Source organism: Monodelphis domestica, chromosome 8 (assembly GCF_027887165.1).
Source record: "Monodelphis domestica isolate mMonDom1 chromosome 8, mMonDom1.pri, whole genome shotgun sequence".
Classification (NCBI taxonomy): domain Eukaryota; kingdom Metazoa; phylum Chordata; class Mammalia; order Didelphimorphia; family Didelphidae; genus Monodelphis; species Monodelphis domestica.
In genome coordinates, this window is record NC_077234.1 from 81,314,590 (window position 1) to 81,332,955 (window position 18,366).

Sequence of the window (18,366 nt, forward strand, 5' to 3'; positions counted from 1 at the left end):
AGGTCGGTGGGGTCCAGGAGCAGCGATGTTTTGGTTTCCCGCCCCAACCCTGTTCTGCCAGACGAAGCGGAAATGGCAAACCAGAGCATCAAAGAAGACCTCCAATCCATCCCTCTAGTACCATCCTTCAGGGGTTGAGGATTCCGACGGTACGGAACCCCAGTCCTCCATTAAAGCACTGGTAGTGCTAAATGTCCTCGCTCTCGCGATAAAAACAGCACAAAATCTCTAGCTTCGGGGAGGGGAGGGGCATTGTGCGTCTCTGCGTGCGTGCGCACGGGCGGGGGACGGGGAGGAAAGAGGGATTAATTATGAGGCGCGGGATGGGCCATCCCAACGTCTAAGGAGGGGAGGCAGTTAGACGAACCTTCTGGCCACCAGGCCTGGAATCCTCCTCCTGTCTCTTTAACAAACTGGCAACAAGGGGGTGGGTCCCCTCCGGAGTGGGAGGGCACTCCCATTGGCCCAGGTGGTCAGAAAGTGGGCGTGGGCTGGACGCTTCGGTTATTGGAGTAGGAGGCTGCTGGGTGAGGAGGGGATCTGGTACTTCAAGCGTTTCTATTTTGAAAGGGGAAAAAAGGCTCTTTCGGGAGGGGAAGGGAGCGGGAAGGAGCCGGGAGAAGGGTCTCGGCTCGCTTGGGGCGGGTTTGGAGGAGCCCCCTTGGGCTCCGGGCGAGGCCCTACATGGGAGATGCACCACGCGGCTGCCCCTGCCCGAACCTGCCCGAAGACTGACTGACCGACCGACGGTGCGGACAGCTCAGGGGCATCCTAGTAAACTCCCCAACCCCACTCCCAGCCTTTCCTTCTGCCGACTCCAGCATTTTCTCTTGTCCCTGTTTTACAGATTCGCGGCTGGCATCATGGCAGAACGGGCCTTCACGAATCCCTATCCCGATTATAACAAATCCCAGGCCGCGGGATACTTTGATGCTTATGGGAGGGTGAGTTTTTTTTTGGGAGGGGTTTGGGGTGGTGGTGTTGAGGAGGTGAACTGGGATGGGGCGCCGATGCTAGGAGAGCCATTCTTGCCCTTCCACTTTCTCCCACCCCACTTCGACTGGGCATTGGCTCCACTGTTTGATTTTCCTGCTGGTAAGTTAAGAGAAAATGATCGAGGAATCAAAACACTTATTAATTGCCCACTGTGTGCAGGGAATAGCACTTAACGCTTGGGATTCCAAAAAAAGAGGCAAAAGACAGGCCCTGCCCTCAAGGAGCTTACTATCTTATAGGGGAAACAACGTCAATCATTAAACATTTTTTAATTGCCTGCTATTCCTCAGACCCTGTACTAAGTGCAAGAAATAAAAAAATAAAAGAAGCAAAAGACAGTACCTGCCCTCAAGGAGTACCCAGTCTAACTGGGAAGAGAACATGTAAACATATGTATAAACAAGGTTTATACTGGATAAATGGGAAATAATTAAAAGAAGAAAATCACTAGAAGTAAAAGGGATTGAGAAAGGCTTCCTGTAGATGATGGGATTTTATTTTGGACCTAAAAGGAAGCCAGGAAAATCAATAGTTTACAGAGTATTGCAATTGAAGGGGAAGGAAGGAATTTTATTAAGTTCCTGCTATGTACTAGGAACTGTGCTAAGCACTTTACTAATCCCATTTTATCTTCAAAGGAACCTGGGAAAGTAGGTGCTGTTATTATCCCCATTTTTACAGTTGAGGAAATTGAGTGAGACACCTTAAGTGACATGAAGGTTTTAAGTAAGGTGGCATTGTGGAGCAGTGAATCAGAACCAGACATGGAGTCAGGAAACCCTGAGTTCACATGCTTGTCTCAGACACTTTGTAGCTGTTTAAGGTCAGTTTTCTCATGATTAATATTGAATTCATCAGTAAACATGTAATTGCTGGACAATAGCTTCTTCCTGGGCAGCAAAGTAGCACAGTGGAGAGAGCACCAGGTCTGGAATCCAGAGGTTCTGGGTTCAAATTTGACCTCAGACATTTCCTAGCTGTGACCCTGGACAAGTCCCTTAACTCCAATTGTGATTCTTATGACTTAGAATTCCTTTTAAGACAGAAGTTAGTTCTTTAAATTTAAAAAAGGAAAACTATTTCTTCCCTTCCCTTGCCCAGGATCACAAATAGTAAAAGTGTCTAAGGTTAGATTTGCACTCCTGTCTTTAGACTCCAAGTCCAGAACTCTTATATATAAAAACAAAAACATTTTTGGAATCAAGCTTTTTTTTTTTAATTTTTCCACATGAAAGCTTTCAAATAACTCATACAAGACTAGATGGACATGTCATTTGCTTTATTAAGTATAAAGACTTTTTTTTTTTGAGGAAACCTAGACTTTTGATTTCACTCCTGATGTGGAACTCCCAGCAATTCAACCAATTTATAGATCTAGTCTTTCTCTTGGCCCCTACATTTTATATGTGTCAGAGGCAAGACCTGAACCCCAATATCTTTCTCCAAGAGAGCCCATCTCTCCTCCATCACCTCACCCTCCATTCCTTGTTCCTCATTCTCTGCCTTTTGTTGCCTCTCAGGTTTGAAGAATAAGGGTTGGTTTTTTAGTGCTAGGTTTTTTAAGGTCAGGTTGTAGTTTTATTGTTTTTGATGACTCTCACAGCTTTACCTTTTATAACTGGGCATTATTAGGAGCTTATACGCCGTTGAAAACACAAGCAGTCAGTAAGCATTTAATAAGTACTTTCCATTATGTTCCAAGTACCATGCTAAGCTTGTCTGATGTGTCTTATTGTTTGTTGGGGATTGTCTTTTAATTAAAACTCTAATTCTTTAGATTGACCTAAAATTTGGGTTTAAAAAGGCTTAAAAAGTCCTTCCTGTTCTTCATTCTTCCTTAACTCTTTCCCTACTCATTGATAAAGTAGTTGATTAGCTAAATTTATAGGTACTTCTAGGAGCTGCTTTGATTTACTTAAGGTCATACAAAAATGAAAATTGAAAGTGTTTGGGGAATAATAATATGCATACTTTAATCCCTTATTTGGTAAACAGAATTTTTAAAGTAAGTAAAAATACTTTTAAGAGTAACCAGTCTTAAAAAACTAATCCAAAAGTATTTATTTTGGGGAATTCATTCTTTAAAAACACAAATGTTAAATGGCTCAAGGGTTTGAGAGCCATGCCTAGAGGTGGAAGGTACTCCATCCAAATTCCTAGCAGTGTGACACTGTGCAAGTCACTGAACCCTCATTGCTTAGCCCTTACCACTCTTCTCTCTGGGAACCAATACACAGTATTAGTATTGGGTTCTAAGACAGAACACAAACTAATTTTTTTTAGCAATTTTGTTTTATCTGCTATTCTCTGAGAGTAACAGTCATATATCCCAAAACCACACTACCCTAGAATTTATTGACCACTAAACACCTTAATAGAGCACACTGTCAAGTTAGCTCCATAGTTCAACCTTTTATTAAAACACATACTTAGTTGTAGTAAATTGTATCTATAAAGGTAGGTTAGTTCAGGAGGTATAAAGTAGTCTAATGTTGATCTCTTTGCTATGTCTCATTCTTTTTCCATGCCTAAAATGTAATCTCACTATTTGGCAGCCATGACTTTCCCCTAGTGAAGGGACTGCAGAGACCATGTCAAATAAGGAAACACTGGCAGAATTCAGGATGTTTAGCCCAATGAATCTAGATTTAAAAGGATCTTCAAAGATTTGAAGCGACTGTCATAGAAATGGAATTGGTAGACCCAAAGGGCTAGAGTAAAAGTACCAGTTAGAAGTTCCAGAGTCAGAGTTATACCACATAAAAGAAACCTGCTATACTCTGAACTGTTTAAAAGTAAAAAAGGGGTGCCTTGGAGGTGATAACTGGGCAGTCTCCCTAAATGAGTATCTTCAGATGGTGACTGCCTTAGCACTAGTGAGGGATGCTAGAAAGGCTATACATTAAAAAAAAAATTTTTTTTTTTTAAACCCTTACCTTCCATCTTGGAGTCAATACTGTGTATTGGCTCCAAGGCAGAAGAGTGGTAAGGGCTAGGCAATGGGGGTCAAGTGACTTGCCCAGTGTCACATAGCTGGGAAGTGGCTGAGGCCGGATTTGAACCTAGGACCTCCCGTCTCTAGGCCTGGTTCTCAATCCACTGAGCTACCCAGCTGCCCCCGAAAGGCTATACATTTTTAAGTTCAAGTACAAATGATCTTTGAAGACCCTTAAATTATTTGCAATTCTATGGTACAGAAAAAAGGGCTGAAAGTCTTTGCAATCTTGAAAACCTGAGCTCCATTTAGCCACTTAAGATTAACTCTGAATCTAGGCTAACTGAATATCTAGAAGCCCCAAAAATAGGTCCTGACTTGTTCCATAAGCTGCTAAAGATTGCTTATGTGACATTATTTCATGCCAGAACCTCAGCACTGAAGGCCCTGAGGTTGTAGGGTGTGCCATCATGGCAAAATGATAACTCATGTCCTAGATTGTCTTATATGTAAAATTCTTTTAAGGAGGAAAGTAGTATTCTTTTGGTGTTATGTATTTAATTTTATGCTGTTAAGTCATTTTATTTCTTTATATTTTTACTCTGCTTTATTTCCAGTATTTCACCATAATAAATTAGTTCTAAACCATCAAAGGTTTCTTCTTTCCTCTTTTAAAAGTATATGAAAGTCAGGAACCAAACACTTAATAGAGCACATCACTATTGTGCTAAATCTAAGCTAGATTCCCCAGACTCAAAACAATAATCACAATTTATTGCACAACACACTTTTCCTGACAGCTTCCAGAAAACAAAATCAAACAATTAGAACCAGTTCCAAAAACATTAAAACATAGAGGATCAGACACCAGAGATCTACCCTTTTTAATATGATAACCCTCAGATTTCGCTTTAGTCACACAGATAGCTGAGTATATCTAAAAAGCAGTATTCTAAGAATAAAAGAGTGTACTGAAATCTTTAACTCTTAAGCTAGTCTTTGAGAGTTTCTTCAGGTTATTGCCGCGATATTAATTATTTAATGACCTGCTACAAATGATTACTATTCTACATCATAGAATCACTGTTATTAAATTTTACAGGCTGGGCAGAAAATGTAGTTCTCTAACTGAAATGTCCCCATCTAGCCTTTCTTCTTCTTCCTCCTCCTTCCTCCTCCTCACTCCTCCTCCTCCTCAAATTTTTTTCTCACTTGTTCTTTTTTTTAATAACATTATTTTGTTTGGTCATTTCCGAGCATTATTCATTGGAGACAAAGATCATTCTCCCCTCCCCCCATCCCATAGCCGGTGCTCGATTCCACTGGGTATCACAAGTATTCTTGATTCGAACCCATTTCCATGTTGTTGGTATTTGCATTAGAGTGCTCATTTAGAGTCTTTCCTCAGACATGTCCCCTCAATCCCTGTAGTCAAGCAGTTGCTTTTCCTCTGTTTGTCCTCTGCTTGTGGATAGTGTTTTTTAAATCCCTGCAGATTGTTCAGGGACATTGCATTGCCACTAATGGAGAAGTCCATTATGTTCAATGCCTTTCTTCTTGAAGTGAAGTGAGACAGGATAAATATATATATATATATATATATATATAATCTGTGTGTGTGTGTGTATATATACATATATATTAAGAGAGAGATGTTGATTAGGTACATGAGATTGCATGTATTCATTGTTAGCATGTGCTCTGATTTATGGACTTTATATGACTACATTTCATCTCAAAAAAATATATATATATATATATTTTTAAGCTTTTAACCTGTTACAAACTTGAAGGACATTTCTTATTTTAGTGAAATACAACATTGGATATTGCTCTACAGATTATAAATAGTGCAGCTAAGAAATGATTTCCCTATATATAGTCGATAGTTGTGTGGTACTGGTAGTTGAATTTTAAATGACATTCTTTTTTTTTTCCTACTCTACTATCCTTTAAAAAAAAAAAAGAAAAGAACCTTTACTCTGTCTTAGTACCAACACTAAAACAGGAGAGCAAGAGCTAGGCAGATGGAGTTAAGTCACTTTCCCAGGATCACATAGCTAGGAAGTATCTGAAGTCAGATTTGAACCAGGTCCTCCCAACTCTAGGCCTGGCGTTCTAGCCATTGTGCTACCTAGCTTCCTCCTCCCTTCCCCCACTACTCTTTATAAGTTTTTATAGCAAAAGTAGTTAAAACATATCTTTAGGGGAAATAACAGTGCTACTGTGTATCTAATAAAATACAGTAAATGTCCTCCAATTAATGCTTAAATTTTTAAAATCATTGTAACTTGATAGTTTAATAGGCTGAAGAAATAGGGAAGATAATACATGGAGAATTAAACTGTAAAGAATTCCTATTTTGTGGAAAATACTTAAACCATTTTATTGTTGACTTTTTTTTTGGTTTATTTAATCTGAGAAACCTTTGTTCTGTTGAATTACATTAGAAACAAAAAGAAAAGGGGTATTGTCCATCTCTCAGTACTGAGAATGAGTATTATATAGTGGAGATAAGTATTCTTAGGAGAATATCAGTTTCAACACTGTCACCTTGGACAAGTGGCAACTTCTCTTGAGCCTTTATCACCAATGCATTACTTAGGAATATTGAGACTTTTACTCTATGGCATGGGTTCTTGAGGAAAAGGCATTTGATAAATTGTAAAGTGCCTTTATCATCATTAACAAGCATTTATAAAGATGTTATCTCATGCCTGGCACTGTGCTCAGTGCTAGGGAGTATTAAAAAAAATAGCAAAAAAACATAGTCTTTGCTCTCAGTGAGCACATATTCTATGAAAATAGGTACTATGATTATTCACCTGAAACTTTTTAAGAAGGTTCGAAAACATTATGTCAGGGGCAATGAGGTGGCTCAGTAAGATAAGAGAGCCAGGCCCTGAAGACTGTTCAAATCTGGCTTCAGGTACTTCCTAGTTGTGTGACCTTGGGCAAGTCATTTAACCCCAGTTGCTTAGCTCTTACTGCTCTTCTGCCTTAGGAGCAATACTTAGTAAGTAATGCTAAGACAGAAAGTATGAGTTTAAAAAAAAAATAAAGATTTTTAACAAGGCCTACCCAAAATAGCAAGCATCTTCAGTAATTTAACAAATGGAGCTCTTCAGTAATTTAAAAAATAATTGATCAATTTAGCCAAACAGAAAAATGTGTTCCTATAGTCAATTCTTTCCTATTTGGGAAAATTTCTTTTCAAGAATCAGTTAACAAATATTAAGTGCCTAGTATTTACCAGCACTCCACTAGACTCTTAAAATACAAAAATAAAGAGAATGAAATAATCCTTACTCTGAAGGAGCTTATGTTCTTTCTTTTTTTTAAACCCTTACCTTCCTTCTTGGAGTCAATACTGTGTATTGGCTCCAAGGCAGAAAGAGTGGTAAGGGCTAGGCAATGGGGGTCAAGTGACTTGCCCAGGGTCACACAACTGGGAAGTGTCTGAGGCCAGATTTGAACCTAGGACCTCCCGTCTCTAGGCCTGGCTCTCAATCCACTGAGCTACCCAGCTGCTCCCTGAAGGAGCTTATGTTCTAATGTGAGTAGATAATACTTATATACAATCTTAAGGTCTATACATATTATGTTACTTGTTCCTCATAACAACCCTTCAAAGTAGATGCTATTATTCCCATTTTACAAATGGAGAAACAAGCAGAAGTTATGGGTATTGCCCAAAGATGCATACCTAGTAAGCAGTGGGGACAGAATTTGAACTAAGATCTTACTCCAAGCCCAACCCTCAGTCCATTACACTACCAGGAGTCAAGCATCCCATATTTGTTATTACATGTATTTTTTTCCTTTTATGATATTTACAGCTTACTTCGGAGTTCTTACATCGTATAAACAATAAGATTCGAGACCTTCTTCAGCAGATGGAAGTAGGCCTAAAATCAGCTGACCCTCGGGACTGCACCATCTACACTGGATGGGCAGGTATGAAGACCTTGCAAGGAGATGTCTTTTACATGAAAACAAGAATATTAGCAGACCATTACTGTCTAGTTGAATAAGCTATAGGTTTACTTGTTTTCTTTCAAAGAATTGTTACTAGCAGATCATTATTAGTCTGGTAAGCAGAGCCTAAAAGAAATATGACTTTTGTTCAGAAATTGCATTTGTGTAGAATAATTATAAAAATCATAAACATTTATAAAATGCTTTAAAATGTACAAACCACCTTGCTCTCAACAGTCGTGTACAATAGGTAGTGGAAGTCTGATCCATTTTACAAGATCTAGAGAGACTCACTGAGATTGAATCCACTTGTTATAGAACTAAGACATACCAAGCAAACATTAAACCCAGGTGTTGGTATTCCAAAACTTGTGCTCATTCCACTATGGCAAGCCATTAGGTTGTAGCCTATATTTGATGTTCTCATTGATTGTAGAGAAAGCATGTTCTTTAATTTCACAGGTGAGAACCACTTTGGAATGGCCTGCTGCAAAAAATTACTATGAAAAGTCAACTAAGAAACAAACAGAATTAGTTGTGGTAAGGACACTTGGTCTAAGAACACGTTTAGCTGCAAGATATGAGAGTGATCAGACCCAGGGAAATTCAGCTAAAAGATGTCTTATTAAAACAGAATTCATGTGTCAGTTGTTTCACACTAATTGAACCTGGCATTTTAGTGAATATAGTATGGAGGCTGTATAAATTAATCTTTCTGTTTTACCTAATGCAGATCATACTAAGTTTCTGTCTATTCCTGAGTTTCAAAACTTCAAAGTCTCTTGACAGTTTAGAAGGAAATTTACAAAGATGACTAAAGGGTTGTTATACAATGAACCAATGAGAGAAAGTAAAAGTACTGAGATTTTGCCTAGAGGAAGTAGTCTGAAAAGAAACCCAATAGTCTTGAAAAATACCCCAATTTAGACCTCATACTTTACTTTTCCTCTGAAAATAGAACAAGAAGAAATAGGCTTTAACAGTATTTGGAATTTAAGTTAGGCATATGAAAGATTTTTTTCCCAGTAAATATTAAAATTAGATTTGTTGTTCATACTTATCAAGAGATACAGAATGATGGAGGGGGATGTTGGCAAAAACTGGTTTCAAGTCTTGTTTCTGACAAATATTATCTATGTGAGTGAAATTTATTATTGTTTTTTTCTCCTGATAGTTAAGTCAAAACAGTGACTTGGTTTAGATTTTGAATTCTCTGTTCCTACCTTAAAAAGAAGAAAATCCTGAAAAAGATGTGAAAGATGGCTAAGTGAAATTAAGGCTTTATAATATGACTTTCACTTTTAAATCACCAATTCTGGTTAAAATCCAGGGTCATAGTGTCAGAGAGTTAAGAGTTTCCAAGTAGACGATGGAGTTCATATTTCAACTTTTGATAAGCAGTTTGTCCTTGTCACTAAAACTGCCTTGAAACCAAAGTTTGAATTGTCACAAACACTGAAAAATAATTTTGTTGTCAAGTTAGAAGACACATCTTTGTAGGATAGGGTTTTTTTTTTTGACTCACTTGTTTTGCCCATGTAGTACCAATATGCCAAGTTTACTTTATCCTTCTTTATAGCCATAGCATTTGTTGCAGCTTAAATAATGACTAAATGAAGTAAATTGTTACACTAAACATTTGAGTGTGATTTTTGTTGCTGACTATTTAGTGCTTTGTAATGTAATACCATCATCTAGATAAATTTGTTTATTAGTTTGAGGCAAATGTCCTGACACTTTCTAGTGTTTTGATAAGTAAAATGCTTTGCAATACCTGTTTACAAGACAAACTAAATTGTTAGTATAATATGGAACTAAAATGTGCCATTTTTCCCAGCAAGTATTACCAAGTACCTTATCTTTTCATAAGAAGGCAATCTTATTGCTCATACAAAATTATTATAACAAACGTATTCACAGTACTGTTTAAACATATTCTGAATATGTAATTAAATTGTGTATCTAAAGATTTTATTCAATTACAGATATATTTTATAGTCTTGCTAAAGATATTTGGTTTTTTTCCTCTTTTGTGTACCACTTATCATCCATATTTCTTATCCTTTGGACATAATTGCCCCATTTTCTTTTCTAGGTTTATATAGTACTGATGCTGATTTAATTTAATTAAATATGCATGACTGTTGGTAACATCGTACATGAAATCTATAAGAAATTATGGTATATCTTTTTATGGTGATAGACTTTGCTCATGCTCTAAACCTGAGATTCTAATTTAGCATCATATACAGTATTTGGAAACATCCTTGATATAACTGAAAAGAAATACTCCACTAGGTCTGTAATGACAAAAGCAAGACATATTCTTTAAAGAATCAGATCATAACTCATCTATACTTCCTCTTCCTGTACAATGCTTATTCTTATCCAAAGAGAGAGCAGGAAAAGGAGGAAAGCATAGATGTTGCAGGATTAATGAACTAGGTAAAGAAGAGTTGGAGGGTTGAAAGTTACAGTGAGGACTAAAAAGGAACTAGGGATCATAAGAGAGAGGGAATGATAAAAGATTGTGATTATATAAAGGAATTTCAGGATTCATAAGCATGAAAGTAGAACTCTTGTGAGTAGTGGCAAGAATAAGGATATGACCATCTGTCTGTAGGTGGGGTGGGGGAGTAAGTTATGGGAAGACCTGAGAAGTTAAGGTCTTTGAGGAAGTATGAATATTGAAGTCTCTTAATGTGAGAGCAGGATTAAGGTGTGTGAAGATTAAAATTTTTTGGAGACCCTATATTAAAGTTATATGTTTTAAATAATTAAAGAAGTGAAGAGAAAGAAAAGGTACCAGCCATAAGCAGCTAGCTGTTCCCCTTGCAAGCCTCTTCCCCTAGCCAGCCTTTTCCCACACTAGCACTTTCTGAGCCGCCTTCCCTGAACCAGCTGCAGGGTTATACATTTGAAGTTGGGAGTGGGGAGGAGGTGTTAAATAGACACTTGGTGGGGGGGGGGGGGGGAGGATGGGAGTAAGAGAGCAAGCAGTGGGGGCTTAGGAGGTGGAATTTGTAGTGACAGACATAAATTCAGAATCAACTGGGATGAGGAGAGTTAGATAGGGTTGGAAGTATGCTGTACATTTTGGAATGAGGCCAGGCAGTTAGCAGTGGCTAAAGAGAGGTCTGTTGAAGAGGCAGATGATTAGTGTTTCCAAGATTTCTCCTTTGAGGTCCAACCTGTGGCAGGTTATGATGCTGTGAGGCCTAGGGAGAGCTGGCATCAGATGTAGCAGGCAAAAGGATAGCCTGGGAGAATCTGGTCAGGAATCACAAACTGGCAATTCGAGGGGGATCTAATTGAGAAATGGCCTCAGTAGCATTTCAGAAGACCCTGGAAGGAAGCTAGAGGCAGGATATGTAGGTCCCAGGCTAACATAGGGCTCCCCAAGTAGTCTCAGGAAAGAAGATAAAGGCCAGAGATGAGATGAATATTCAGTGATAAGCAAATGTTTCATATCATAAATGTTAACACCCTTTATTCTCACTTGATAGTTTGGACTTCAACTAAAAGTTTAGTTTAGACTTTTTCAGCAGAATTCCTAAAAGTTCATGTTGTTCACTACCCTCTATGAAGTAAACTTCAAAAAACTCCCCCATAGATTCAGGCATACTCTGTACTGTCTTTGGTGACATTGATGTATAGTCATTCCTAAGGACAAATTTAAATAAAATGGAAAAAATTTCTTGACAATTTTACTTCAAGACTAAGTTTCCACACTCAATATATTCTTGCCTTTTTGGAGAAACAGTGAAGGATGCAATAAAGTGAGTAGAGGTTTTAATGGGCTTCAGACATACTGCTATATTTTTAAAATTTGGCACATATATATATAACTGGTATTTTAATATGGTCCGTAGTTAATTTCAGTTACACATAAAAGCTATATACCTGGCTTTCTGCCTTCAGGATGAATAACAGATGGTTAAAACTTTATAAGCAAAAAATCCATTATTATCTACTGCCCATTTTGGAAGTTAAATACTAATTTTTTAAGTGATCATCTTGCATAATTAGAGATGAGCTATTGTGTTTATTCTGGGTAAGAGAATAATAACTTCTATGTCATGCAATAATTACTGATTTTCAAAGAACTAGAATTCAACAAAATATTAATAAATCTAAAAAATACTGAACACAATTTAATCTTTGATTCAGAAAATGCTTTGATATTGTATAGCACAGAATTATCATTATTAATGTGAGTTGTCACTCAGATGGTAAATGGGAAAAGCATTCCTTAATAAAGAGAGAACTATTACTAGAATACTGGACAAGTCATCCTTTTCCTTATTTTTATTGTTTGATATTTGAGTACCCCAAAATTTGATAATATAGGTTGGTTGCATTTCCCACCTTCAGAGTTTATAGCCTAAATTTAGAATGGAGAACATGAAGTCATGAAGGCAGAATAAGGAAGTTCAAGCAATGACAGCATGACATTGGCAGTGTGTAGAACTTTTTAATCAATCTGATTGATTTTGAAGATTTTATAGTAAGTCGAATTAAGGTTCCCAGGTAAAAGTCATGAAAGGGAATCTGAAAGGATAAGCAAGGATACATTGTATTTAAAAAGTCCAGGGTGAAAGTTTTTTAGAATTTAAATTAAACCTTGGAAAGATTCCAATGGTTTGCACCTAAAGAAAATGGAATCCGCTGGCATTCTTTTGTATAATTTTTTTCTTCCTAATCCTATATTAATTTTTTCAATGTGATTGCTGAATAGAAAATTAATTGGGCCAAGACAGGAGCTTTTTCTCATAATTGCTTATGTAGAACAGGGTTGTTGAGTATCTTCTCCTGTAAATCATCACCCAGTAGTCTCAAATCAGTTGGTAGCTCTTAAAGCTGCTAATAAGAGATACAGAAAATGAACAGCTTCAGCTCTTTTCACAAAAATCCCTCTCTTGAAATGTGCAATGAACTATAATACCGTACCTAGTGATATATAACATATGCAGACAATAGATTTAAGATGCTAGTTTTCCAGTTTAATCCTTCTATGTTCTCTCCTATGGAATCTCCTTGCTAGTGTCCTGCAACTACTTTGGTGGGGTCTGTATCTAACTGTTAAAAGACAAAAAGGTAATGAGGTCTTTTGTGATCCTCCAATTGTTAGTGCCCTCACCCATCCCAACCCCTCCACACACACTCATTACACCAAATTATTGTTTTTACTTTATAAATATTGTGTATTTACTTAACTATGTGTACATGTTCCACCCGGTTTCAGCACAAATATAATCTTGAGAACAAAAACTATTTCATTTTTTTCATGTTTAACAAATGTTTGTTAAATTGGTATATATATATATTTTTTTTAAACCCTTACCTTCTGTTTTAGTATGAATTATAAGACAGAAAAGAAGCAAGGGTTAGGCAACGGGGGATGTGACTTCCTCAGAGTCACACAGCTAGCAAGTACCTGAGTGCAATTTTAAACACAGATCCTCCCAACTCCAGACCTTGTGCTCTACTGTGTGTGCTACCCAACTTGCTCCTACAAATTTAATTTTTTAACTACCAGATGATATTTTCAAACAACAATATTAATTAGTAGTCCAAAAGGACCACATTATTATTATGTCTTAAGAGATTTATCCTTCCACTTTGCAAAATCCATAACCTTTGAGAATTGCCTTATAATGTGGATCTTAGCTGTTCCTGATACCTGGGTTATCCAAAAGGAATAGCATAAACTAGCCTAGTGACTTCATTTTGTCATTTGATTCCCTTTATAAGCAGGTCTTCTTTAAAGATAGTAATTCGTGCTAAATTTGATGAATTGAACAAAACATCCTTCAAATTTACAGGAGGCATATTGCCTCTAGGGTGAGTGAATATGATAAAGAACATAGAACTATAAAGGAAGCGTTTTGGAATTCATTAACACTTAAATTATAACCTTTTACAATAATTGGTAAATGGTTTTGCCTCCAGAGTTGAGAGAGAACCTGAGAGTTATTTTCTCTGTGCTCTATTTTAAGTAGCTGGTTTTTTTTGTGCAGTAGGTAACACTTGGTTTTCCTCAGTGTGTTTTAATATCCAAAGCCAGAGGCTGACGCGCAAAACTTTACCATAGTAAATTAATGCTGATTTATTGCCAAAAAGGTGAATGCATGCTGAAAGACTGTGTGCATTTATTCAGTGAATACTTAGTAATACTTCTCTTTACAACACTGCTACATGCTAAAACAGCTAAAAATCATAATCCCAGCCCCAAGTTTACAAACTATATAGTTTATATATTTATGTAGTATTATATATATTTATATAGTAAACTAATATATAGCTTATATTCTAATAGGAGAGATAAGACAAATACACAAATTAATGTAAATGTATATATGTATAAATAAGTATAATGTGAAGATGAGAATTGAATAAGATACTAGAAATGGGAAGGATCACTTCTGACTTGGTGATATTATGGAAGGTTTCATATACAAATTGATGGCTTTTGGATTCAATTTTATGGAAGGCAATTAAGATTTTAATTGAGATATTGAGAGGAGGAAAGCAATGAAGGAAGTATGCAAAGGGTTTTAAGCTTGATATTTATAAGATCATCTGACTAGAATGATTTATCTGGTGGCAGAGTAATGGGTTGAAGTGAAGAAGACTCTGGAGATGGGAATCAAGGTATTAAAGAAATTCAAATTCTTCAGGCAAAAGGTAATAAGGGCCTGAACTAGGATGATGGTGGTGGTAAGAAGAGGGGGTTAGGCATGAGAAAAGTTTCTAACATGTAATTGACAGGACATAATGGCTGATAGAATTTGGGACTTGAGGGTTGGAGAGAGGAGTCAAAGATTAAGGTTTCAAATCTTACTAACTGACAGAATAGTGATACCATTTACAGAATAGGAAAGTCAATAAAAAAACAAATTTGGGAACAAAAATACATTTGGTTTAAACATTGTGAATCTGAGATGCCAATAGAGCTAATGTTAATATAGAATTTTTAAAAATACTTCATAGTAACCCTTGAAGCACAAGTATTTTCCTCATTTTACAAATGAAAAAATTGAAGCATTTTAAGGTTAATTGCCTTGCTCAGAGTCAAATTTGCAAAGCTGTGATTTGACCCTGCTCCCCTGATTGTAAGCCCAATCTTCTTACTCTTCTAAAGTATGAAAATTTCCATTTGTAAGATTGTGGATAAGGAACTCACACCTTTTATTGTTAGAAATTTCTCAGATTCCCATCTGATAAAGTTGTAATAATACTATATTTATTAAGGAAATTAATAATAATAAAGTACTTAGAATTCAGTTAACTCTTTAAAATACATTTTTACTTTATTAAACACAATACTTATATACATTTGAAAACAATATGCAATACATTTTTTTTAAGTCCATAAAAGACATTTTTAAGGATTTGCAAATACCTGCCACAAAACTGCAAAAAAAAAAAATTCCTGTTAAGCATAAATTGAGAGCCATTGTTTTGAGATTAGGAGAGAAATCCAAATTAGAGATACCAATTTTAGAGTAATTCATGTAGAAATGCTTAAAGAGTAGCCAAGGAACAGGAAGTAGAAGCCTGAGATGAGATATTTGGCATTCTTGACTCATAAGACCTTCACAGATACTACTGATCCTTCTCAAACCACCAAATATTGGTTGAATTGGGACTTAGCTGGTAGAAGGCTTAAATAAACTTTTCAAACCATTTATTTGCATATTTGATCTGACTTGAGCTCAAAGAACAGAGAAGGAAAAAGATATTTGGTTATCAGTTATTAAACAGATATTTATTGGGCACCAATGAAGGCATTCTGCTAGGCACACTGAATGATAAAAATATGGTTGAAGTCATATATCGTAGTGGAGAAAGTGAGACATAAATTAACAATTTAATGAACACTTAATGCCTAATTAGGACACTAATTAGACAGTAGAGCTGATGGTGCCTGTAGAGATCATCTAGGCCAACATCTTTTTAGAGGAAATTGAGGCTCAGGGAGGACAAGTGACTTGCCTGAGGTTAAACCTAGTAAATCACAGAGTCCACATCTACCCCAAATCCATCATTTTCCCAACTATACTGACATATGGGATATTAAACAGTGCCTTTTTGTACTTCTTACTTGGTTCTCTGGGAAAATCATGAACAACAGTAAATGTTAAATATTTAAGTTCATCACCTTTCTAGTTTTCCTTCGACAATCAAAACTAAAAGCTGGAGAATATTTTTTTTTACATTTAAGCATGTTTATTTTTAGCAAGTCATTTTTTATGTTCACATTGAAGCAAAAACATTTTGTCCTTTAATAATTTGTTCCAAACTAGATTTTGTTTCTAACTATTCTTTTGCCTAAGTGGTATATCTGACATATAAGTGAATTTCCATTTGGCTTTTGTTGACTACTTGAGAAAACCTGTTTTGGAAACCAAATAAAATCTCCTGGATGGTAAACATGGAGCAGAAATTCATTTTGATGCAGATTAATGTCTTCTCATTCCTTCCCTAGAATCATGACTTAGAAAATGAAAGGAAAGGACAGGTATGGTGAAAATATTTGATTGTCCCTTCTCAGCTTGATAATATTTTATTCTAGTCACACAGTCTATTTTGATATGTCTACTTTTATCCCAGGATTAAACACTTTCAGAAGTCTAAAAAATCCTGGTTAGGCACAGACTATAGAGGCAGTTCAATATATAGTCAAATTAGGGCCAAAAGATTGGATTCCAGGCCTGAATCTACAGTTTATTGGCTACATGACATTGACAGACCATTTACCCTCTCTCTTACCTTCATTACCAAAATATAAAAAATGAAAAGCCTGGTAGATGGCCTCTAAGGTCTCTTTCAGCTCAATATCTATGATCATATGTTCTTATGATCTGAAAACTGGAAACTAAGGAGCAGAGAAGTGAGGTTAGCTTACCCAAAGTTACTCCACTAGTAACAGTGGTAGGGTTCAAACTCAAGGCCTCCGATTTGAAATCCAGTACATTTTCTCCAATAATTATTGAACTTTTAAGGTTCAGATTGGGCAAAATTATAACTAAAATTTGTACAATCAGCTGCCCCTTCTGTTAAAAATTTTCTACTGCCATGCAATATTTATATATAGTACTGATGTTAACTGAGCACTTTCAGTGTCTCAACTTTAGCAGCACTTAGAATCTCAACACAATTTTGCTCCCTAAAAGTACAAGAAAGAAAGAAAATGTTTCAGTAGTCCAACCTAATATAACTTATGAGGAAATTATCTACAAAACTGAAGTAATACTCTGAGAGAGAATTTACATCACTGAGGTGTATTTATAAAATAAATAGATGGTCTTAAGAAAATAATTACAGTATTGTGGGGCAATTAGGTGACTCTGGGATAGAGAGCCAGGGCTAGAGAAGTCTGACCTTAGATATTTCCTAGCTGTGTGACCCTGGGCAAGTCAACTGAACCCCAATTGCCCACCCTTTACCACTTTTCTGCTTTGGAACTAACAACATGGTATCAATTCTTAGACAGAAGGTAAATGCTTTTTTTTTTTAAAGGAAGAATCACAGAAATGCAAAATAGAAGTCTTTTATAAAGACCCATACATCTGTTCTCCGTAACAAAAGATTCCTTTACAGTCATCCCTACCCCCTAGCACCACCTTTTTCTACTCTCCAATCTCATCCTGACTACTAGTTTCTACAAACATATTCCTATATCTCCTATCTTAAATAAAATACTCTCACTTAACCCTATCCACCCCATCCCACCCCAGTCATCATCCTTCAACTTTTCTTTTTCATAGCCAACCCACTAGAAAAAAGCTATTTTTATCCACTGCCTCCATTTTCTCTCCTCAGACTTCTCCACCCTTGCAATCTGGCTTTTGTCATATAACCAAAACTGTTCTCTGCCAAGTTACTAATGGTCTCTTAATTGCCAGATGTGATGTCCTTTTCTCAACCCGCATTCTTCTTGACCTCATTGCAGTTTTTGTTGCTATTTACCACCCTTTCCTGTTTACTCTCTGGATTTTCATGACATTGCTGTCTCTTGATTTTCTTCCTTTCTGTGTGATTACTGCTCTGTCTCGTTTTCTGATTCTCTTGCTCTCCATCATTCCCCCTAACTCTGTGTATCTAAAATTCTGGCCTGGTACTTCTCTTCTTTCTTTTTGTGCTCTTACTTTTTTTTTTCAGCAACCACAAATTATATTGTCATTTAAGTACTTTGATTCAAGGCACTAGAGGTAAATCTCACCCTTAGAATTTTAGTAGCAGGGCAAAAAAAAACAAACCCTTGATTTGGTTTCCTCATTTCTAAAGTATAATTTCATTAGCCTTATTAACAGTAAATGGAGCCATTTAAAAATGGACCACTCCTGAATTGCCTTCATACTTCATAGGACTAGACATTAGGAATGTTTAATCAATAATTTAAAGCACATTATAATTATAAAGTATTGTGAACATTTTTAATAAGAGTCAGT

At 36.4% G+C, this 18,366-nt stretch overlaps 1 protein-coding gene across 5 annotated transcripts in view; it reads left to right on the plus strand.

Moving 5' to 3' along the window:
* The window catches only part of LANCL1 (LanC like glutathione S-transferase 1), a 46,074-nt gene that overhangs the window by 611 nt on the left and 27,097 nt on the right, over nucleotides 1–18,366 (plus strand). The window contains exons 1-3 of one of the 5 annotated variants that reach the window (XM_007501798.3): nucleotides 8–149; nucleotides 848–944; nucleotides 7,771–7,888. In XM_007501798.3, coding sequence (XP_007501860.1) covers nucleotides 864–944; nucleotides 7,771–7,888 — 199 coding nt within the window. In that variant the 5' untranslated portion in view covers nucleotides 8–149; nucleotides 848–863. Of the gene's footprint in view, nucleotides 1–7; nucleotides 150–384; nucleotides 544–610; nucleotides 750–847; nucleotides 945–7,770; nucleotides 7,889–18,366 lie in introns of those variants that run through there. The other 4 variants (XM_001364258.5, XM_007501797.3, XM_016425107.2 and 1 more) reach the window with 4 other exon arrangements.